General features: G+C 33.4%; 1 protein-coding gene across 1 annotated transcript in view; it reads left to right on the top strand.

The window, feature by feature from the left end:
• LOC106464636 (sodium/glucose cotransporter 4-like) overlaps positions 1-24,847 on the top strand; it is a 60,556-nt gene that overhangs the window by 4,556 nt on the left and 31,153 nt on the right. The window contains exons 2-8 of the mRNA XM_022392381.1: positions 5,273-5,344; positions 5,900-6,004; positions 13,059-13,118; positions 14,767-14,871; positions 16,380-16,485; positions 18,474-18,554; positions 21,628-21,860. Of these exons, the coding sequence (XP_022248089.1) occupies positions 5,273-5,344; positions 5,900-6,004; positions 13,059-13,118; positions 14,767-14,871; positions 16,380-16,485; positions 18,474-18,554; positions 21,628-21,860 (762 nt within the window). The remainder of the gene's footprint in view (positions 1-5,272; positions 5,345-5,899; positions 6,005-13,058; positions 13,119-14,766; positions 14,872-16,379; positions 16,486-18,473; positions 18,555-21,627; positions 21,861-24,847) is intronic.

Genomic DNA, 24,847 nt, shown 5'->3' with positions numbered 1-24,847 from the left:
CCCCCCTTATTTCTTAGTGGCATCGGCCCGGCATGGCCAGGTGGTTAGGGTGCTCGACTAGCAATCTGCGGGTCGCGGGTTGGAATCCCCGTCACACCAAACATGTTCGTCCTTTCATCCATGGTATAATATGACGGTCAATCCCACTATTTGTTGGTGAAAGAGTAGTCCAAGAGTTGGCGGTGGGTGGTGATGACCAGCTGCTTTCCTTCTAGTCTTACACTGCTAAATTAGGGACGGCTAGCGCAGATAGCTCTAGTGCAGCTTTGCGTAAAATTCATAACAAACCAAACCAATCTTAGTGGTAACTATCAAGCCTTTTGTTTACTCTGGTCAAAACCTGTTTTGAGCTGGTATGCAAATGGTATGACTCAATGGTGCTTCTGCTTGATGGCTCTAACTATCCTATCTCTTTTAAAGGTTGAATAGGTCCGTTGTCCTATCTACTGTTTATTAACTATATCTCTTTATTAATGGGTATTGAAATATGATTTGACGCATCACATGATCTGTCAATTTTATGTATGCATGTTTTGGTGTTACAGAGTTTTTTGTGCCATGACATTGATACGGCAGCAGTCCATTCAGTGGCTGCATAACATATCAGAAAATAAAATAATCAATTAAAGTGAAGAGCAAATTTGAAGAAATAAAAAATTAAAGAAGCCTTCCACATTCACTTTGACGAACAAAGAATTGAAGTTTGAATACTAAAACTTGTAAACATAAATACAACATCCAAAGTGATCGTTAATGGACAACAGCTCAGTCCAATACAAAGCAGTCCCTCGTCCAGTTCGTAATGTCCCAGGTTCTAACCCAGTTAAAACTGTCATTTTTAGGACTACACGTTTAAAAGAGCATCACATTTGCAGCCAAAATGTAATGTTAATACAATATTTTTGAATTTATAGAAAAGATAGAATAGTTAGAATATTATCTAACAAGGCTGGATTGTTACAGGCTACCAAATAATGGTAATCATCTTCCAATGAGACATTTCACTCAATACTAGAATTCTGTAGACTGGTTGAGGTATAATAAAAAATGTCTTAGTGAAAATACCATTCGTATTAGTCTTCTATCTCCCCCCACCCCACCCCAGTGGCTCAGTGATAAATCTGAAAGTTTATAACGTTAACAACCGGGTTTTCATACCCGTAGTGGGCATATCACACATAGCCCATTATGTATCTTTAAACTTAACAAGAAACAAACAAAAATAAGTCATCTATGAAACATGTTTAATGGTGCATAAGGCCTAAGCTGGTGAAATATAAGCTATGCTATAAAGGAAAAGGCCTCATGGGCAGTGGTATACAATGGATAAAAGTGTAATTTTAATACACTGTACCTGTTCTTACTAGAAACCGACAAAGGATCGTTAAAGAGTTATGAGATGAAATATAATTTGTCTTACTGTGGTATAATACCACACTCTGCTACTGTGCTGCAACTTAGGAATTATACCCAACTTATCTGTAAATGTTTTCCTAGAGAAATGGGCTGCTAAGAATTAGTTAGCATGCTATGATTTCGCTATTTTCAATTTCTTACGCCAAGAAATAAACAGTAGAGGTAATTATAACAAGAAAGGGTAAATACATATAATATTAATATATGAGTTAAGCATAATAGGCTGATTACAGAGGTCATACAGGATTAAAACGAGTTATAACCTTAAATGTTAAGCTAAAGTAGTAAATTAATATACTATTCTGCTTCACACCAGAAATTATTGAATGTTCAACCCCTTAAAGCTTAGTGTAAGACAACTACACTTTTTCCCATCGTATGCTGCTACCGCCCATCCGGTATTTTGCTTTATATTATGACTCATATTTCACCGGCTTAGGCCTTATACACCATTAAACGTGATTTTTCATTGAATGAACTTGTGGGGTTTCATTTTGGGTCCCTTATATGAATTTTGGTTAAAACTTTATAATATATTTAAACTAATGATGTGTTTGTTTGTAATTAAGCACAAAGCTACACAATGGGCCATCTGTGCTCTGCCCACCACGGGTATCGAAACCCCGATTCTAGCGTTATAAGTCCGCAGACATACCGCTGTGCCACTGGGGGGCGAACTAATGATATTATATAAATGTAAGTTAGCATTTTGCCAATAATATCTGAAGAAGAAAAAACAATTAGTAGAAAAGCTACCAGGTTACACTGACCTCATTATTAGGGCACCACATGCACAGTTGTAAAATCATTTCATGTGTTTGCATATGTATAACAGACTGATTGTTTAAGCCATATACACGCAGAAATGTAGTCATTTTATGGTTATTATGAAACATAATGTGTAAGAGCAAATGTATTTTGGATTTTCAAAGAGCTTGATAATGATTGCTTACTTAATAGAATCATCGTTATCAAAGATAATTTCTTTCACTGACTGGCCAAACACACGTCATCAGAGCCTATGAACAGTGGCAATCAAAAGGAAATAATTCTTCTATTACAAAAAACTGTAATTGACAATTAGTGATGGAAGATCAAAGGAAAACTATGACTGGTTAGGCTTGTCAAGTGCAACAGACAACAAAATATGGCCCATTTTACAAATACCTTCTTTAGTGCTTAAAATTTGACTACTTCCAATCATACTATGCAAATGAAGTTACAAGACTGTCATATGGCAGCTGATATGCAGTCCGAAAACCATTATTTCAAATGACTAAAGGAAATCACAGATTCAGAGGTCATTAGGACATAAACTGAAGACTCTGATTAACTTGATGCATGTGTAGAGCTAATGAATCAGATTAAACCATTTTCTGTACAGATGTTAGGATAAAATGTAAAGGCACTTGGCCTTTCTTGTATCGTTCTGATAGCGCAAGATTCTGGAGGTGATTTTAAGGTGTGGAAACCATCCTTTCAGTAGTGGATGGGTTCGTTGATCTTGGAATAACATTCACATTTAGTTTAATGTTGTTCTAGTTATGTACAATGCTGTATTTCCATCCTGAATGACCGAATCCTGAAAGTGAGCTTAAATTGAAAATATGTCATAATAATCATAAAAGTAATAATTAATCGTGTTTATAAATGTACTAATTTAGTCAAGACTTAAAGTTATGTAACTCCATTTAATTGCAAAATCCTTTACTTCTGTGAATCCTCTAATGTTTTTAGAGTAGAAATACTTTTATCATTGATGAAATTATCTTATTAGAACTTATTTGTGAAGCAAGTTGAGCAGTCATATTAAAATATAAATTTATCATTATTAATACCTAAATAGAAGTCCCCGGGAGGGACATTGGTAAGTTTACGGACTTAACACACTAAAATCCGGGATTCGACTTCCCCCTGCAGTGGACACATCAGAGAGCCTAATGTAGTTTGCTCTTTAAAAAACAAACAATTAGAATATAAAACGTGATGTAATAGAGGATGAGAACTTCGAATGTTAGGATTGTAGAATATGTAAAATAATTAGTGAAAGACAAAAACAAAACATGTTGTTTTGAGGGTCATCAATAACTTATGTTTCTTTGACTTGTTTTTTTTATGTTTAAGTGTGCGCTGAAAACATAACTGAACAAGTTCCACTTTTTTTTTGTTGTTGTTGGCAGTAGTAGCCCCAGTATAATCTAGAGGTTATCATATCGAACTGGAGGTACGAAGGTCTCAGGTTCGAGATGTGATGCTACCAAACACGTTTTTCATATTTATATATAAGATATAAGAGTGTCAGTCAATTTGATAGAAAAAGTTTAAAAATAAAATGGTAAAGAAAAGATCAAACCGAAGAGTGTGCGTGTTTGTATGAGTTTTTTGGTAAGCATTTGCACAATGTGCTAGCTGTGCTCTGCTCACTACAGGTGGGGGGGGGGGAGCACATACCGAAGAATTAAGAAACTGAAAATTAGAACTTTTGATAAAGATAAAGAAAGATAAAATTGAAAATGAAAATTAGTATCATAGAAAGAAGAAATCGAAAAATATATGAAAGCCAAAGAGAATAACATATATCATCGAAAGAAAAAAAAAGGTGAGGAACCAGAAAATCAAAAACGATATAACAGTAATAAAAACGTTAAAAAGAGAAATAGCTGTTATAGAAACAAGAACATTGGGAACACCCCATAAAAGGAGAACGTTATAGAAAACAGCACAAGTACATGTAGTGATAAAATATAGGTATGGCGGAAGAAAGGTAAAATAAGTTGTTAAAGATAATGACATACTTTGATGAATTAGAATGTATGTTGAAAGCGATTTTACTAGTTAGTTTGCCACATACAACTTCGACTTTGATACTTATAAAGATCCAACTATGGAATGAAGTTTTATTGCAGGTTGCCGGGTCTGTTAATAATGTTATCTGGTGAAGAAAGTACATAACATCTTATCAGAGTTATTGAATAAGTAAACAAATATCTCACGAGTATCTATATTGTTTGTAATAAAACGAAATATTAATGCCATCGTATCGCGGAAATGGGCACACTCTTTGAGATCTTTGAGATATAAACACACGCTGAATTTGATAACTAAAACATTTAAATATGCACATTATGTAAATTTGTATTAAAGACTTTCCAACTCTACATTAAATTACAAAAATACATAACGTTATTTGAGTTCTCTGATGAATTTGTTTCTCGAGAAGATTTAAAAATAATAATAATAAACCATAACGTGTAAGATAGATATAATTGATGTTAAAAAAGGAACACTCTTTTTTTTAAATATTTCTTGTAAGGCACAGCCAGTCAATCAAACATAAAAGATGATCTTTATTTTTACAAGCTCTCGGTAGCTCAGCGGTAAGCTTAAGGGTTTATAATGCTAAAATTCGGGATATGCTAAATAGGAAAATGTTGAGTAAAATTGGACCTATATTAATATTCATGTTGCACGCTTGTTACAGCTGTAATAAAAAATGGCGCTAAGTCCCTTTTTATATAACTTGGCTTTTTTATATCACATCTTTATATGGTTGATCTCATTATTCTAACTTGGCTGTTTTTTGTGGACGTAAATGTTTTGATCAAGTTATAAATACACATGATGAAAATGTTAACACATTATTTAGTTTACTAATATATATATATAGTTTATTAGGCCCAAAAATCATGTGATATTCAGTAAGTACATAATCATGAAGACAAAAAGGTCTCTGGTGTTATCTTTACAGTGTTTCAAGGTAATGAATTTAACATAAAAACTTAAATAGTAAGTTAAAATGACGATCATGTCATGTTTTAAATAACAACTTCAAACTGAATTGTTTCTTGTTATCCAGTCTTCCAAGAAAAGCAAAAGGGACAGCGTGCAAGGCTACTTTATGGCCAGCAGAAGTATGCACTGGATCCCAGTAAGTTTTGGATTATTTTAGATATTTATAAAATAATATTGAAACAAAAGTCGCTATTCAACAAAAGAAGACTAACGTCACAAAATATCATAAGAAATAAAGTGTACAGTTCACTTAGCCTTAAACATCTTCGTCCTTCTAGTCTCAGTTCTAACATGGTCCACTTAGCCCTAAACATCTTCGTCCTTACTTAGCCTTAAGCATCTTCACCCTTCTAGTCTCAATTCTAACACGGTTCACTTAGCCTTAAACACCTTCGTCCTTACTTAGCCTTAAACATCTTCACACTTCTAGTCTCAGTTCTACCACGGTCCACTTAGCCTTAAACATCTTCGTCCTTACTTAGCCTTAAACATATTCCCCTTCTAGTCTCAGTTCTAACTGAGCAAATATTACCTAAACCTTTCATTGTTTTTCTTTTCGTTTTGACTTTCAAAAGGGTATAATTTAGCTTATAAATCTATTTTTATAGTATAACCATGAACTTTCATGAAAATATGTTTTGTACTTCTAATGTATCGTTCCTCTATTTGATCAGATAGTTATATCTTTCAGGTGGGAGCGTCCCTGTTCGCCAGTAACATTGGTAGTGGACATTTTATTGGACTAGCAGGATCAGGAGCTAAGTCGGGACTTGGAATTGCCGGCTTTGAGCTGAATGTAGGTCATTTGTGTTTTATATATTGTAAACATATATCAATGCACATTTCACTAGTTTTAAAAACGTTTTGTTTCTCTAAAAGCTATCACCTCGCTTTTATTGGCTAAAATTAAAATTCAATTCTGACCATGAGGTCATTATATAAAGTAGTCTTAATCATTTCAGTGACGTCGTTACCTGAAATTATACAAAAGAAACAGGATTAGGAACAACCTTATCCGAACATATTGTTTTGAGGATAATTTGTCTCTGTTCTAATTTATTTTAAATTTACTAAGTGTGAGAGGGTGTACGGTTGAAAGGTAAAAAAGTGTAATCATGTTTAGCTAATGTAAGAAACTGAACATTTGTAACACAAGAAGATAGGGGTATGAATACAAGCATAACACAAACACACTCTAACACGTAAATACATATATATTATCCCTAAGAAAAACGTTTTATAAATCTAAGTCATTAACAACATATAATAAATAAAAAGCAGATGTACAGAATTAAAAATCAGAAAGCTAGTATAACTTTTAAATGAGAAATCAACAGAGAAACCTCAGATTCAAATGTTTCTAGGTCGTTGTGTTTTATATTGATTATACCAAACTATGATCCACTTGGAATTTATCAGTGTTGTATGTAAGAACTTATTATTATATCTGAATCACATGAACATTGCATTATTAATGGAACAGAAATCCGTTTTTCAGATAAGAATGATAGTGAGATCTTTAGAATTTTTATCACATCACGTGTATTTATACGTACAGAAACAAAATTTACTGTTCATGGATATCTAATAATTTTACTCAGATATGGACACTAAAACCAAGTTCAAACAAAGGAGAAATTAACGTTTTGCTTACCAGTTGTTCATTTGACTTGGATTATTTGATTTAAAGATACACACCAGCAATTTTTTGTTTGACAAATCTACTTCAGAAAGCAAATACAAGGTAGCCCAAAAGGATGAGAACTATTACATATGATAATCACAATGTGTTTTATTCAATTAGTGCAAGAATGGAGGCAGTAGTAATTCCCACAAACATATTATTTCATTCTCATTTAAGTTTTGCTTACATTGTATTATCTGGATAGAAACTGCTCTTTGATAATAGTTTGTTTTTTCTACACTCTTATTGCATTGGCCTTCTTCCTATCTAACCAAAATAGTTATATTGATCTATTAAAAGAGTTATTTCTGTTTGTTTATTTGTAATTAAACACAAAAGCTACATAATGGCCTATATGTGGTCTGCCCACCACTGGTATTGAAACCCGGATTCTAGCGTTGTAAGTCCGCAGACATACCGTTGTGTCACTGGGAGGCGAGTTATTTTTTTATATTAGCCACGTGAAAAGATTTAAATGCTCTTATTTTTCGTTTTCAAATGACAAAAATAATTAATAATGTTGTAATTGTAAACAATTACCTTGAAGGATCAACAAGAAGAAAACTTGATATTAAACTGTGTAAAATGACATTAAATGTATTAAAATGATTTTGAATATGCAGATTAGCTAGTCACGTAACAACTACAGCCCATATAAAGTAGCGGCGGAGTGGCATATATCAGAATCTCATTTTAACATTGTTTGACGTTAGGTAGGTACTGTGATGGCACTGAAAACTAATCACTTTTGCATAGGATATGTAACAACTCTTTCTAACGCAAAATATTCATATCTTAGATCATAAACATGTGTTAAGATCAAAGACTTAGAATTTGTAAGACTAAGATATCCTTTGTACTTAATGGTATTGCAAAACAAAGGAATATGATTCAATTTGGAGAACCAGAACCATCCAGAAAGAGACCTGCAACACGTCATGCCCAGTCATGGTAAGCAAAGTGCCTCATCTTGTAGCAGGTGAGAATCTACGAACACAAATATCAATGGCAAAAGCTATTCACGTGCATTATGCAACAGTATACAAGATATAAAAGAAGGATCTTCTTCTGAAAACGAGATCAACAGAGTTTTTGTTCACCAAGATAAGGCATTCAATTATACCTCTCGTTCATCTATCGTGTACCTTAAGCAGCTGGAAAATGAAACAGATATTTATGGTATTTCATATGAAGATGCAACTAATATGGATTTCTGGGCAATGAGGCTATTGAAACGAGCACTGTGAAACAATGGAAAGCATATAGACAGGAGATGTATGCTTTGGACATGACAACATTACGATAGAGTCTTGTGCAAAAATAATTACACAGAATTGCTACTGTCAAGATGTACGATCATGTGATAGAGAATGATTGAACATGGTTACGAGGACTGTAACGATGTAGTGGGGTTCCAAAATAGTTTCAATATTTCCTAACCAGATTCAAAACTTTTTTGTCAAAATTGTAAATTGAAGTATAAAAATAGAAACTTGGACTGTTCCATTCAAGTAAACACACCATTAACTTCTTTTTATAAAACATTAGTTTTCAAAGCCCTAAATTATAAATAATTACCTTATATCTTTATAATTCTTCAGTAGCCAGGCAGTTTGATTAAAAAATGTGGTTGTGCTCCTCTGGCCTTAATTATTGCTTGGCATTGCTGTGGTATAGAGTGAACAATGGACTGAATGCAGGCAGGGGTGAGTTCGTGTGGTCACAAGTGGAATGCAGCTTCCTGCAGTTACATGGTACTTCTCGGTTTCTTCTCTTGCACCTTTTTACCTATTAATTTTCAGTGGGTTTCTGTAGGATTGAGATCTGGGCTGTTCCTGGCCAGCTTAGTGTTTGATCTTCTCTATTTGAAAATAGTCCTTCACCTAATGCAATGAAATAAAAGTTAAGATGTATTTTCAATACACTTAGAGTGGCATTTCCTCTTTACTCTACGGGTACTGTATATGGCGCATGAACATTATAAACTTTTAGCCCTGTGGCATGGAGCAGATTCATCCTGGAATGTGCACTGGTCAGCTCCATCAAAGTAACCCCATATCGCTGGTTTTAACTGGGACTCAAGGATCTTGATGTATTTTCACAAAATGCAGACATCACACAGCCTAGCCAGAGGTACATGTCCATATCACCTGAACCTGTAGAGACGTCACCGTTACATTCAAATATGCTGGATGAAACTATTCTCCCCACTGACATCATACGAATTGATTCTCATCACACATGTATATTGAACCTTGATGCATCAGGGAAGATTGCTTTGTTCCACATTACTTCGGTTCAGTTAGCATGCCCTTTAGTCTAGTTGAGCCTCATCTTCCTGATCCTGTTGGTTAGGAGGGATTTTTTTCTTGACCATCTTGCCTAAGAGACTGACTGAAAACAGGCGAGACTGGATGGTGCACACGGTGACAGTGACTATGAAGTTTCCTGTCTTGCTCTTTGAGATCTGTGGACTACAGGCGATCGTTCTGCTGACTCATGCATTTCAAAACATGTACGCCAGCCACTGTGGAAACAATCTGCCTTGTCGAAAGGCCCTCTTTACTCAAAGAAATAGTGACTGTCTTTCTTTCCGTGTAGTTAACTCGCAGTCCTTAGTTATAATAGTATCACATACAAGTTGTAGCAGATAGAATTCTAAACTGACTCTCAGTAAAAACCTCTATTTATAGCAAAACAAAACTGCTTATAAAATACCCAGAAAACCTATAAAGTGGTGATGTAATAAACTCTCAGTAAGAACCTCTAACTATATCTTAAAAAACGACTGATACAATACCCAGAAAGCCTATAAAGCTGTTGATGTAATAAGTAAACAGTACTACATCATCCATGAAATACATATGCACCTACATACATTAGGGCCTCAAAACAGACGAGGATTCCGAAGAAAAGTTTGAAAAATTGGGCGATGCTATAAATTTTTCCACCATTGTTTATTCTTTAATGGAAATTAGGTTCTTAATCTCAAAACCTTTTCGAAACTACTATTGGCTCTTACACTTGCTCTTCTTTTATTGTTGTACTGTCACAGGAAAACAGCTATTCCATTTTTTGGATAAGTATAAATATTTATTCACTAGTTCACGGGCAAGTTTACACTTGTAAAGGAGAATCCTGTTGTGAATAAGATGAAACTAGATTCGCATTAATTATTTTGTAGAGTGGATTTTTTTTTATAGATTTATTTATACAGGTGATATAAGTGGTCATAGAAATATCAAGAGTTATGTAAGTGATGTAATGGCCTGATGGATAGGGCACTCGATTTACAATCTGTGGGTCGCGGGCTCGGATCCTTGCACCTTAACCTGCTTGCCCTTTCAGCCAGGGAGACATTATAATCTGAAGGTCAACCTCATTCATCATTGGTAATAAAAAAGTAGTCTAAGAGTTGGCAGTGTGTGGTGTTGAATAGCTGCTTTCTCTCTAGTCTATCAATGCAAAATTAGGAATGGCTAGCGCAGATAGTCCTAAAGTACCTAAGTACGAAATTCATCAAACAAACAAAAGAGGCGTTGTAAGTGGTCGTATCAATATGGAGAATTATAAACGAGATTTAAATAGGAATAACAATATTAAAAGTTAATTTGAATATGAATCGTCATCTTTTTCATCAGTTGTCTTTGTGCAAATACATTGTTGTTCCGCCACAGACTATAATCGATTACCTTTTCACGTTATTCACTGAAATGAACAAGGGAAATGATCCGTCAGATGACAAATATGATTAGTTTAATATCTGTGCCAAAATCACTTTAATGGAATTATGTTTTCTTTCCATGTAATTGGGTTACACTGAACTGCCTAGATAATTTTGAAACTGTTAAAACTTGAAGACCCCAACCTCCTCTTTAAGTAATAACCCAGGAATGAAACAAAAAAGATAAACGAATCTATGAAGTTATAAGAACGAGGTGACGTAAGGTAATATTATTCCCCAACGAAATAAAACAGATGGAGAATATCTACAAGTAAGCTCAAAGTGGTGACTTACTATTACATCAATCCCACTAAAGGTGATTGCGATGAAAACAAATTTTAAAATAATCAAACCAAAAGTGAAATCCATCGTTGTGGTATTCCTCATTTTAGGAAATAAAAACATTCGTGTAAACCAGAAATAACTAGCTGTTCGATAGGATTTCATTAGCAAGTGAATGGATGATTAGCAAACACGACTAGTAGCGAAAAGGTAAGATTAAGTAAACAAGCGAAACTGCAATAAGCACTGAGGCGCCAGAATTGACAAACAAACTAAACAGTAAGTTATTGTTCTTCGGATGCTTACTACTGACATCACGCTATATGTACTGGACCCAAACTCCACAAGAACACTACATTATCAGAAAATAGTACACAAAAACATGTATTACTTCAGTTATTTGTACATTCTGAACCTATTAAAATTGATGATCACTCTTTGTTGATGTGAATGTTGGGCCAGAAGCTAAAGAAAAGTCAATTTCCAATATGGTGCAGTCCAACAGAGCTATTAAAATATGGAGTCTATAATAGCAACAACGAGACTTGCGACATTCCTAAGATACTGGTTACCAACAATTAAGTTTTAGAAATATACTGACTTTCCACTATTATAGAATTAAATTATAAGAAGGCAGATTTAAAACTTAGAGATATCACAGTCTCAATATTTTTGTTTTAGAATACTGAATGCAAAATGTATAGATGCCTTACAAAGTAATGTGTATTCGCTTTTGGACCAAAAACCAGTCTTCTTTTTAATTTGCATACTCTTTCAATATAACACTAAAATATATCACTTCGAAACAATTTATAAATCATGTTGGAATAACGTTATATTTTATGAATAATTCCAAGCACGCTTGAGCTGATTTAGCTGAATCGTTAACACATATTTTATATCTCACATTCAATGTGCTCTATGCTTGATAAACACTTTAACGTAGTCTTTGCAAAGTCTGCCCATGCAAAGAATAGTATTTATAGTATACTTAGAGATATTTATAGTTTACTTAGAGATATGTGTTTTCTGTAATCGTCCACAAAGCTCGAAACAGTCGAATTCCGTGTTGAAATGTTGTAAAAATTGCTAATAATTTGACCACTACACTTAAAAAATGTGAGATACGTAAACCACGACGAGTTCTTTAGAGAATTGTTCTGTATATTAACAGACTGGATATTCACTCAATGAATTTACAGGTATATGTTCACCTATAACTATCTAACTATCATTCTATGGATAGATAAAATATCAGGATCTCCACGGTAGATTCAAATACTTGTGATGAATGAGTGCTTGCTCTAGTTATGTAAACAGACCAAGATAAATTTCTGTGAATAGTTTTTTGATAAACAGTTAGAACATTTGCATTTTAAATCTTCGAAATTCAACAACTGATCTCAAACCTACATTTTTTGCAGGGACACAATTTTAATCAAGTCTTACACACACATATACAAGACGCTTTCAAATCAAGGAATGTAACTTAGCAATCAATTAGTATAATATAATAATGTAATTTAAGTTTTCTACCAGTATGTATCTTAGAATCAATATGATTAGAAACCAACGTGTGAGAAAGCCTGGATATTTTCTTCTAATTATCAATAGCTTCTGAGGAGAGTTATTTCCCATGATAAAACTATGATAAGCTTGTTTTGTTATCGGTCTTTACAGTAATGTTCATTTCGTAATTGTGCATGTGTGCCAACACGTATATAATGCTTACTTGCATTTTTTCTTTATATTATGATTACTAATCAGTATTCCTTGGTGGTTTTCGTGATAAGGAATAAATTCCAGGAAAGCAGCTGAAGTCCACATAAATTGGCACATCAGGCTTTGTAGTAATGGGGCTGTGTTTAATTAATCCATTAGCTGCTGATTCGCCGTATATGGTACGATCCTCCTCCTGCAGCTGTGAGTGTGCCGTATTCGATGTTCGGCTTGCAAAAATTCCGCGAGCGTTTACAGCAAACGTAGTCGGTGGGTTAACTTATTGTCACACACGCACACACACATGATATATTCAAGGCGAACATTTTACAGACTTCATACTTTACCTGAACTTTCGCCTTCTATTCTGTAGTATTCAAAAGTAAAACAGTAGACATATAAACATAAATAAATATCTAAATATGGTTTGTTTTTCTCCAGGCCATGTTTGTGTTGCTGATTCTGGGATGGATTTTCGTTCCAGTATATTCTGCTTCAGGAGTAAGTTTTTACATGAATTTTTTCTTAATCTAAACACTTATCAATAAATGTGTAAAGAGGGAATATGAACTAACCACTCGCTTATATATCTTCCAAGAGTAGCTGAGTCTAAATAAATATTAATAAACGTGTAAAGAAAGAGTATGAACTAATCACACATTTAAATATCTTCCAACAGTAGCTGAGTTTAAATATATATCAATAAACGTGTAAAGAGGGAATATGAACTACCACACATTTAAATATCTTCCAAGAGTAGCTGAGTTTAAATATATATCAATAAACGTGTAAAGAAAGAGTATGAACTAACCACACATTTAAATATCTTCCAACAGTAGCTGAGTTTAAATATATATCAATAAACGTGTAAATAGGGAATATGAACTAACCACACATTTAAATATCTTCCAACAGTAGCTGAGTTTAAATATATATCAATAAACGTGTAAAGAAAGAGTATGAACTAACCACACATTTAAATATCTTCCAACAGTAGCTGAGTTTAAATATATATCAATAAATATGTAAAGAGGGAATATGAACTAACCACACATTTAAATATCTTCCAACAGTAGCTGAGTTTAAATATATATAAATAAACGTGTAATGAAAGAGTATGAACTAACCACACATTTAAATATCTTCCAACAGTAGCTGAGTTTAAATATCTATCAATAAACGTGTAAAGAAATAGTATGAACTAACCACACGTTTAAATATCTTCCAACAGTAACCGAGTTTTAAAATATAATTCAAAACCCATTTAATCATAGTTTTGGAATTTGTTATTTTTAACCTTATGCTACTCAATGGCTAAATGACCAGGTCAGAAACCCAGAAAAAAACAAACAATCAGCAGCAGTTACTGATACATAAGAAAGGAAATACTTCTTTCTCTAAATTGAATTTGTCAAGAAGAGAAAATAGAAGTTAAATAATGTTTTATACAAGCGATTTTTCCATAAATGTACATGCTCATGGGCACATTATTTGACAGAGTGTAGAATGTACAGTAGAATAAATAGAATTTTGTATTGCACCAGTTCTTTTTTTTTTCAAGTATGAAACATTTGGGTGGCCCCACGATACAAACCATAGAATCTTCTCATAATTATTATAATTCATCATTATCCATTATGTTGTTTATTTACTTTTGGTACTTGCTTGCACAAGGAGTGTAGGAAGAAATGCGTGCGTGTAACCTTAGTTTTTGTGTTAACCGTTTTTACATAGCTCGATCTATAAAATAATGTCACTCTAACGTAAACACATTTGATGAAAATACGATTAATATTTTTACTCATAAAACGTATAAGGCAGCGTAAAATTATTGAAATTTCCCGAAATGACAAAAAGGCAGTGCTTCATCCTCATCTAGGACTCTTTCGCGATCACATCTTCGTTTGTTGCATTTGTTCATCGACCACAATCCGGTTTGTGATCCGTTGAGTCATGATATTGTTTTCACAGCCGTTTCAGATATTATTCTCCTTAAAATGGATGTAAACCAACATCTTAATGAGAAACCATAAACTGTATTTGTCGTTTGTCACATTACATCTTTGTTCAGTTTTTGAGTTGTGTCTATTGTTAATCCTAAGGATTACAATTTTATTGACATAAAAATACAGCAGTTCTTCTCTTGCAGGTGTTTACCATGCCCGAATACTTACAAAAGAGATTTGGTGGACAACGCATTCGAGTCTATCTATCTGTCCTGGCATTGCTGCTTTACGTATTCACTAAAATTTCTGTAAGAGTATATTGACGGAATTAAATATTGTGTCTTGGCACTTGTGTGTAATGATAAAATAATAAATAACACACACCATTAATATGGGTGCACAATTAAAAACATTAGGGCCAGTTTATGGCCTCCAAAACGTTGACTCTGCATGTTTCGACGTTACAATGTTATTATCAGGAGTGAGTTGCGAGTGTGATATTTATACCTTTAACTAGATCATATTACCTGCGTATTGGTTTACAATTTCTGTATAACTTTTAGATGAAGTCAAGACATATCCTTTCGCCGGACCTTCGTCTCTATTTAATAATTCATGATATTTTTTCATATTTTTATTATTTCAAAAGTTTTACGAATATTACTGGCTTTAATGCCTTTTGGTTGAGCCAGTATTACAGTTTTCCCTCATAATACCGTATGTTGTGTGTTATATACGTGCTCTGCTATGGCGGGATTTTCATTTTCTTTATTTAACACAAAAACAATATAAGGTACTATGTGGAAAAAAATGTAATATTGGCTGAGCGAAAAAACATTATAGCCAATAATATTCGATAATCCTCGGGAATAATAAATATGAAAAAGTTCATGAATTATTAAATAGAGTCGAAAGTTCGGCGAATATCTGTGAAGACTGTGGTGTGAAATCCTCTAAAAGTTATACAGAAATTGTAAACCAATTGTAAACGTGACTTGATTAAAGGTATAAATATGAAACTTGTAATTCACTCCTGATTATAACGTTGTAACGTCGAAACACGTAGAATAATTTTTTTGGAGGGCATAGATTGGCCTTAGTTACAAATGTTTCTAATTGTGTACCCCTTTTAACGTTGTGTGTTATGCAATATTTTATTGACGGAACAGTAGTAGATTTAATTCTAAGGTACATTTAATTAGTATTGTGATGGATAATAATAATCGTACATAAGATCGAAACGAGCTATGCCTAAAATACAAATTAACAATTGTTATGAACGAAAGAAAAAAATTCTGTCTTTAAGAACTTTTATTTTCTGTACACACCAAAAACGGTAAAGAATACAAAATTAAGATCAATGAATTATTAAGAAATTGACAAAATATATAAAATAGAAGATATTAAATTAAGGTTAAAAAATGTTTCATGACAGTAATTTAACTAAAACACTAAACATATAAAAGTCAATTTTCTTCCTCTTAAAAAACCTTAACATGGAGATGAGATTGATATAGTTTTATAACATTTAAAATAAACATCTATTAATTTGCTGGTCCTGCTTCTCTTTGCTAATTCTTTCATTACTTGTCTTTGGATAAAATTCTAAGGCTTTACAAGTAAATAACAATTTCACCACATAATTCCAAGTAACCTTGACCAAACTTATAAGAAAATAATAGTGTTATGAATTTTTAAAAAAATATTGTTATGAATTTTCTAAAATGTGATAAGAAATAAACAGTCAGTTAATAAAAACAAGCTTTTTTTTCAATGTAATTCATTTGACGTTAATGTATGTATTGAATTTTGTTAGGCTGATTTGTTTGCTGGAGCCATATTTATTGAGCAGTCTCTAAATTGGAACCTTTATATTTCTGTGTGTGTACTCTTGGCTGTGGCAGCAATCTTTACAATTGCAGGTAAAATGAGTTACCATATATTGAGCAGTCCCTGAACTGTAACCTTTACTCTCTGTGAGTATGTTCTTGATAGTGGAAGTAATCTTTACAGTTGTAGGTAAAGTGAGCTAGTACAGATTTTTACAACAACCTTAACAATAAAATGTATAGTAAAATCATACATGTTAACAGCTTTCTTTGGAATGTAAAATAAATTGAGCTGGTAATATTAACACTGATCCTTACAGTGACAAATTGCATAGACAAAAACATGATAACACTCTTTGTTGTAACAATCACAGCGTAATAATACAAGTAAACAACGAGGTATAAAGTATATGTTTTATTTGAAGATTCAACTTATTCCTGTTTTTAATGCTTAGTTTGTTCTTTGGTTTGCAAGTACAAAATTATCTGACATCAGCGTTTAATACTCATATTGAAAGAAACTCAAATTTTATGTAAGAGAAAATATTTATTTAAACCAAAAACTTCAAAAAAGAAAGAATAAATTTACAAGTGCTGGCCGTTGTTTAAATTTTAACTGACAAAGTATTTATGGTATAGAGTTTGACAAACAATTGTACTGAATGATTGACAGCCAGTGGACTTCATTAACAAACTGGGTTGAGTATTTAACATTAATAGTAATTCGAATTAGTATTAAACGTAAAAAGTAATAAAAAAATGTTTGTAAATGTAAAATGATGTAAAGATGGCAGTGCCAAAAAAAAAAGGCAAACAAAAATATTGGGATGACACAGCTATACAAGACTTTCAATATTAAAATTTTAATGTTACACTCTAAAATGCACGGGTACAAAATCGTTACGAGGTCGGTAAGATCGACCAACCTCGTAGCGAGAGTCTGTAATAATCAAGACATTTTTTGACTGAAGTTGGTTTTCCTTGTAGGTAAGTCCTAGGTTCTTAGTTACACTACATTGATGTCTCTCCTGACATGATCCTGATATAGTGATAAACAAATTGCTTATCAACAGTCAGGAATATATTACTTCAAACTGCAATAATATTAAAGTTAAGTATGCATTTTGCAGTATAACATTAAATTTAAATATTGAAAGTCATGTACATATGATCTATGTAAAGCTGTATCATCCCTACTTTCTTGTTTGCATTCTTTTTTGGAATGCCATTTCTGCATCATTTTACATTTACAAAATGCTTTTATTGCTTGTCTTCTGACATTTATTTCCTGAATGTAAGTTAATGTATTATACGAATGTGTGTAATAGAATTTAATATTATGTGTAGTGATTGCTTTTTAGTCTTTCACTTCATACATAATATAGGGGTTGACTCCCTAAAGACACCAATTGTATAGTGTACAGAGCATTGAGTATTCTAGATGTTAAAGTCATCTAAAGTTCATCTATTATTAACTGGTAAATCCTAGTTTTACCAGGTACTTAAGCTAAGTACATCATATATTTGTAAACAAGTTGACTACAAGGGGTAATGATAACATCGTTTACGCTAGAATTATTATTATTTTTAACTACTAGTAGTTATTACTAGTAAGCGATGGCATCGTGCCAAGAAACAAATTTAGGTTTAACTGACATTAGTAATACGGTAGCTGTAGAGTTATCACGACTGAAACGAGAAGAATGAAGAATTGTTTGGTATTTTAGCAATGGTTTCTTACCTTGTTTTGGGTAGAAAAACAAATGAACGTAAGTGACAATCATTTTTTAAAGTAAAACTCTCTGTCATTTTTTATTTTTTATCATGCATGTTTGTATTATGCCTATTGAGTACCATGACCATCCCTACATATAGAGCCTACCGGCTCCATGATTAGTTGAGAGTTTGCCACTTAAATTAAAATGAGGTGTTACAGGTTTGAAACTCATTAAGTATAGTAGAGAATTAACCGCTTGAGTATTTGAAAACTAGTTTTCGTAACTTTAGCCATTAATGTTTGTGTAGTGCCTAAACCTTACCCGATTGTCTTGATTTTAATATTTCAATGTCCACTTTTGCAGGAGGCTTATCAGCCGTGATTTGGACAGATTTTGTACAGACAATTCTCATGATAGTTGGATCTCTTGCATTAATGGTCTTAAGTAAGTATTTCTAAATAAAAATGAGGAACGTGTTACGTAAAAAATATTTTAATTTATAATATGATTATTTAACAATTTGACGGCTTGCACAGATAGCTGTTTGTGCACTTTGTACAGCTTTATACGAAAATTCTAAAACAAACAAAAGAACAGTCATCATCATGTCCCAACTTGTGTCATAAGATAATCATTTACGTCAGTCGAGCTCTTGACTATTTCCTTTGTGCGCGTATTGAAGATTACAGCCTTGATGATTATTAACTCATAAATATCTGTAGAATGCTTTACTAGAAAAATCACAATATCAGTAAAATGGAAAAAGTATACTAAGTTCATGCTTAGATTAAAAGTTGATAACAATAGAACCATGAAAACAATGCTTTGAATCAGTTCATGTTGCTTAATTTTCAACTGATGTAGCTTTTTCAAGTACAAATTCTAAGAATTAATAAGTCAAAGCAAAGACGAATTTTTAATAATATCTGTAGTAACAACCAACAATACCTGACGAGGCCTAATAGGCCTAATATTATTGGTCTAGGCGCTACTTATATCATCAATTGTACGAACAACTGTTATGGTGTGTACTAGATTAAGTAATTGAAGTGTAATTATTAACTATTTTAAAAAGTTAAAATTCTAGGAATTTTATCAAGGAAATTTGAAAAACAGAGGTGCAAGTTGAAGAAACAACTATTTCAACTCAGTTTCCTACTGAAATGTAAATGAATGGTAATATATCAAAAATATGTAGATGGCGTGAAATCCTTTTTTGAGTTGTAAACTACTGTTACATATCCATGGCATTTGTACTTACACAGCACACAGTAAGTGTTTTTCACACTCCTGAAGATGACATGAAACCACGTTGAAACATGTAGAGTGACTTTTACAACCGTTGATCGGTTTAAATAAAGATTTTGATTGTGTATTATAAAACGTTGTTCGTTTGTTGATTTTAACACATCAACAATTTTATTTAAGCTATTTATAAATCAAAATTGCGGTAAGGATTAATAACATAATATTATTTATTCATCTATGTTGAGCACAAGTTAAAGAATATTTTGGGAGCAAAATATTGGCTGATGTTTTCAATAATATGATTAAATAAAGTTATTAAAGCTATCAAACCTTTATAGTAATATTCATAAAAGCTTTTCAACTCAGCTATTTCGTTTATTTATCTTGAAAATTAAGTTAGTGGATATATATGTATATACCCATATATACTTTTTCCAATTTTAACGAAACAAAATACCATCATGAGTCTTATATCCAGGTGTTACATTTGAGCGGAATGCTTGGAGTTCCGCTTCTTTAGGATTTAAACCTTCGGCGTTCCTGGTTTTCTGATTAGAATGTCAAAGTATACCACAAAAGAGTTCCACCTTTTTAAAAATCCAAGTTTAAACACTGCTTATATTGATCAGGTTGGTTCGGTTGTTGTTAAGCGCAAATCTGCACAATGGGCTATCTATGTTCTGCCTACCACCAGTATCGAAATCAGGTTTTTAGCGTTGTAAGCCAGCATACTTGCCAATGAGCCTCTGGGAAGGGGAGGGGCTGTCGGTCGAAAAAATAAAATGTGAAATGTTTGTTAAAGTGGTAAAATAAGGTAAATTCTATATATAACCATATACCTATCAATAACAATTTTGAATACATGGTGCAAAATACTTGCCAGAAATCGGTTTTTCTCTATATATATTTCTTTTGTTCGTCATCCTTGTAATTTGTTTCCAAATATACTTACAACCTATACTACAGCATAATTATTTTCCCTACGTTTAACATTGGTAGAGGTGACGTGTAACATGGAACTAAATTGTATTAAATTAACTTATGGAAAGTCATAATGGAGCAAGAGTTTATAAACTTTTCTAAAACTTTATGTAATAAGCATGAACTTTGAACATGTTATGTATCATCCGTTGTTTGAATAAACATGCCCCTTTTTATATCAATAGATAAACTTCATAAACACTTTAACAACAAATCAACAAGTTCAAGTCTGGCAGGATTAAGTCGTCCTTAAAGGTTATCGTGCTAATTACAATGTATTTAGTGAAGAAGTATCATGAAATCCTTTTAGACGCAAAACATTGACTTAGATGAATAACAACATAGAAATAGATTCATTAAGTCCGTACTAGAGGACTGAAGCTTTATATGGGTCCTAACTATAAAATATGAAGTTAAAAAGCTCCTGTTCATACTAACTTGGATAAAAGACATACTAAAATATTAACAAAGAGTCAAACCGACCAATTGTATTATTTTTGGTAACAAATTAGGTTCCACAGGAAATCCGGAAATTTGAAATGAAATACAGAGATCTGCAAGGCTTAATCTGAAGAGTCTTTTTCTGTGGTTTTCTATCTTGGTTGTAGAGGTTTTCTATCTTCCAAAGATTAACCATTAAGATCATGGCAGGCTGGGTAGTAACGGTCGTCTCTGTAACTGCTCTACTCTTTGGCTCGCAACGAGTACACAATGAAAACAGCTTCATTAGGAAATCATTTTGCACTACACAGTCTTCTGCAGCCCCCTGTTCTTGTTCTTCTTCGATAATCCGCAGTGTCCCTCTTCTTCATCATCAGTTTCATTGTTCTGCATTGCAGCTCATAACTTCTTCTTCAACATTTTGCAGACTGTTTTTCATGATCGTCACCATCACTATTTCCAACAAAAAAATTAAATATGAAAATTAGAAAGTAGGAATGGGAGCACCAAAAAGTATGGAAACAGGGTAGGAATTGGCGGGGTATCATTACAACACTTGTTGGTTTTTAACATGGTGCAACCTCAAAGCTGGTGTGGGCCGTGGGGGCGTTATAATTAGACGATCAATCCCACTATTCGTTGGTAAAAGAGTAAAAGTTTTTGCGGTGGGTGGTAGTGGACTAGCTGTTTTCCCTCTAGTCTATCACCACTAAATTAAGGACAGCTAGCGCAGATAGCTCTCGTGTAGCTTTGCATGAAATTAAAAACGAAAACAAGCATTATGCCAATAAATGACTCTAAAAATGTATTTATACAAAATTTACTTTATCCGTTATTACTTACGTAGGTTTAATCAAAGTGGGCGGTTACAACAAACTCTTCTACGATTTTGAAAACAAACAGCCAAACAATTCAGTCGTCGGTTACGATCTGAACAACAAGTCCTGCAGTGAAGTTCCAGATAACTTTCGGCACTTGATACGACCAATTGGTGACCCAGAACTTCCCTGGACAGGGATGGTATTTGGACTGACAATTTCTGCTGTTTGGTACTGGTGCTCAGACCAGGTATGTATTACAGTTTGAGTAATGTTAAGAGAAATACTAAACATTCTAAGGTAAAACTCTATACGTACATAACATTTTATATCAGTAGTTATGCGAATAAAAAAAGAAAGGCAAGAGTATCTGAAAATGATGTTATTTTAAACCAGGTTTCTTTGTAGATCGTTTATAGAAAGGTTTCGCTGTAGTTACAGATGTGGAAATAATTATGGGAATGTAAAGGTGATGCATACATAGAAGTCGCAAACAATGAGGAATTACAGCTAAATGGTCACGTTATCATTACTAAAATACATTATTACAGAAAGTACAAAAGGAAAGTAAACAAATTAAAAATACACTAGCATTTTGTTTCTGGTTGAATCAGAGCAGTACAGCTGGTTTTTACCCTAACATAAGTTTAGCATGATTGTGTAGTGTTGTTCCAAATATCTTGTATTACTCTTCACAGTCCAGCCAAGTTTTTATGCGTCACAACCAGAAAGCTTGTTGTGGAATTATAAGGATTCAAACCCCGAACCTTAACCTAGTGATTATAATGCCCGTATTCGGGATTACAGATTTGGGCGTTCGAATCCTGGTAATTCCACAAAAACTTTCTGGTTATGACGCATAAAAACATGTCTGATATAACATCTGACGAGGGCCAGAGAATTTACTGGTCGAAACATTGTGAAATTAATAATACACATAATAAAGACGAGAAAAATAATCCGAATAATTATACCATTAGTAATACTAACACCTCGTCTCAATCATTCCGCACAACTAATCCAGCCAAGTTATTTAGCCTTCTTTGTTTCCACATAAGCTCATAAAACCTTAGTAATATTCATTTCGATACTTTGTGAAGGCCAAGCCATGGTTGTGAGTGTTCCATCAGCGTCTTTTTTCCCAAAACTTTTTACTGCATACTTGGGATTACTGTCATGCTGAAAGACGAATCTCTACCCAACAAGTCTCCTTCCCGAGAGAATTGTTTATGAATAAGGATTTGGTTGTGCCTGTCAGCAGTCAGTGTGCCATCAATTTAAAGATTTCCAACAACACTAGTGTCTGAAATACGTCTCATAATTATAGTGGTCCCCTAGAATGCTTCAATGTACTTTGACCGTCACCCCATTCTCCTATGTGCTTATGAACAAACTATCGTTGATTGTTGTTTCATACGTAAGAGCACCCTGTTTCAGAGTTGTTCTTACGATTGTTTTAAATCTGATGCCCAATTCAACATTTTGGTTTGGTTATTACTCCGAAGTAATGGGTTTCAAGCAGCTGTGCATCCAGTGGTGCTGTTTTATGCTAATAGGTATCTTTTGTTCTGGAGGTCCCACTCATACCTGTTCTTACAGTTAGCTCATTAGTAAGATCTCTAAAGAGCATACCCTGAATTACTTAATAAAATTCTTGAAGCGTTTATTATTATTATTATTACTAGCTTGACAGCTTCTATTTATCAACAATACTAGTTTCATGTACTTTCTTCAGAGTTTCTACACAACTCCTTCCTACTTAAACATAAAATTTTGCTTCAATCTGGTGCATAGCGTTCATCAGTCAAAACGTTGCTTTTACACGTTTGTGATATGGCTTTATTGTCAGTTGACTATGAACATACTCACCACACTACTTCTGGGAATAGAATGACTATCAGCATTTGTATAGTCTTTATGCTGATATGGTACTGTCTGATCCCCTGAATGACAGCCAGTCACAGTGTAAATTATCACTGGTGCAGTTTGTTTTCATCTATATAAATAAGCATTAATACTTAAACGTCTCTACACTTTTTATCACTCAGCACCCAACTTTACACAGTGATATAGGATGACATAAGGAAGGTCATGGGGGGTGGACCCCCCATCTATTTTTATATTGATATAATTCTTGAAAACAGTATGTGTTCTTTTCAGTATTGGTACTTTTATTGCACTTTTAATGTTTGTTATATTAAGAAAAATAAAAGTACAATTTCCTATCCTTTGTTACACTATAAGGGGAACAATTCCATAACACTTGCGATTTTATTGTTTCCATAACTATTTCCAATAGTTTACATCCTAATATTGATGTAGTATATAAGTTCGCTTTCCTAAGGAGCTTTTGAAAGTTCAGAACCTACCTTTATCAGACAAACGTATTAAAGAAATAAAACCAATGTTTAATATTACAAAATAAATATTTATTTATTAGGTCGTCAAGAAATGAATGCCGCTTTTTTAGATGAAAAAAAACCCGAACAACTTATATATCAAAACAAAACATTTATTGAATTAAATAGTCTCCATTCTTATCAGCGATGCTTTTCCATCTTACAATTAGGTTGTTAATGCCCTGATTAAATAAATCACTTAGCTTTGCATCAAAAAACATGTCGATGTTTTCCCATTAAGATGGTGTTGCAGCGAAAGCAAAAGATCAAAAAAGATGTTAACCTGATGGTGCCATATCTGGAGAATATGGTGGGTGGGAGAGAACTTTCCAATCCAACTCCATAATCTTGTGTTGCATCAGAAGTGCCACATGTGGACGTACATTGTCATGGAGAAGAGGAACACTTTCCGATTGACAAGCGAAAGGCGTCTTTGGTGAAGGGCTTGATTTGAACGTTCCAGTTGCTGACTATAGATCTCTGCATTGACAGTTCGCTGTGGATTGAGGAGTTCGAAATGAATTATTCCTTTGATGTCCCACCAATGCAAAGCATAACTTTCTGCGGATGGAGTCCAGATTTGGGGGTCAGAAGTGGTTTTTGTCTAGGACTGAGCCATTGTTTTTGGGGGTTAATATTCGAATAGAGAATCGATTTTTCATCACCGGTGGCAATTCTGTCCAAGAATGGTTCACGCGCATTACGCGCCAGAAGAGACAAAGCAACATTCACATGTTGGAAATGATGATCATCGGAGAGTCACTCAAACACATTCTTTATGGAGTTTTCCCATATTACCTAGATGTTTACATATTGTTTCATGAGAGACATGCAATTTCAGGGCCATTTC

This window comes from Limulus polyphemus, unplaced genomic scaffold (genome assembly GCF_000517525.1).
Source record: "Limulus polyphemus unplaced genomic scaffold, Limulus_polyphemus-2.1.2 Scaffold1706, whole genome shotgun sequence".
Taxonomy (NCBI): Eukaryota; Metazoa; Arthropoda; class Merostomata; order Xiphosura; family Limulidae; genus Limulus; species Limulus polyphemus.
The sequence above is the reverse complement of the archived record's forward strand: the minus strand, read 5'-3'. Positions and strand labels throughout refer to the sequence as shown.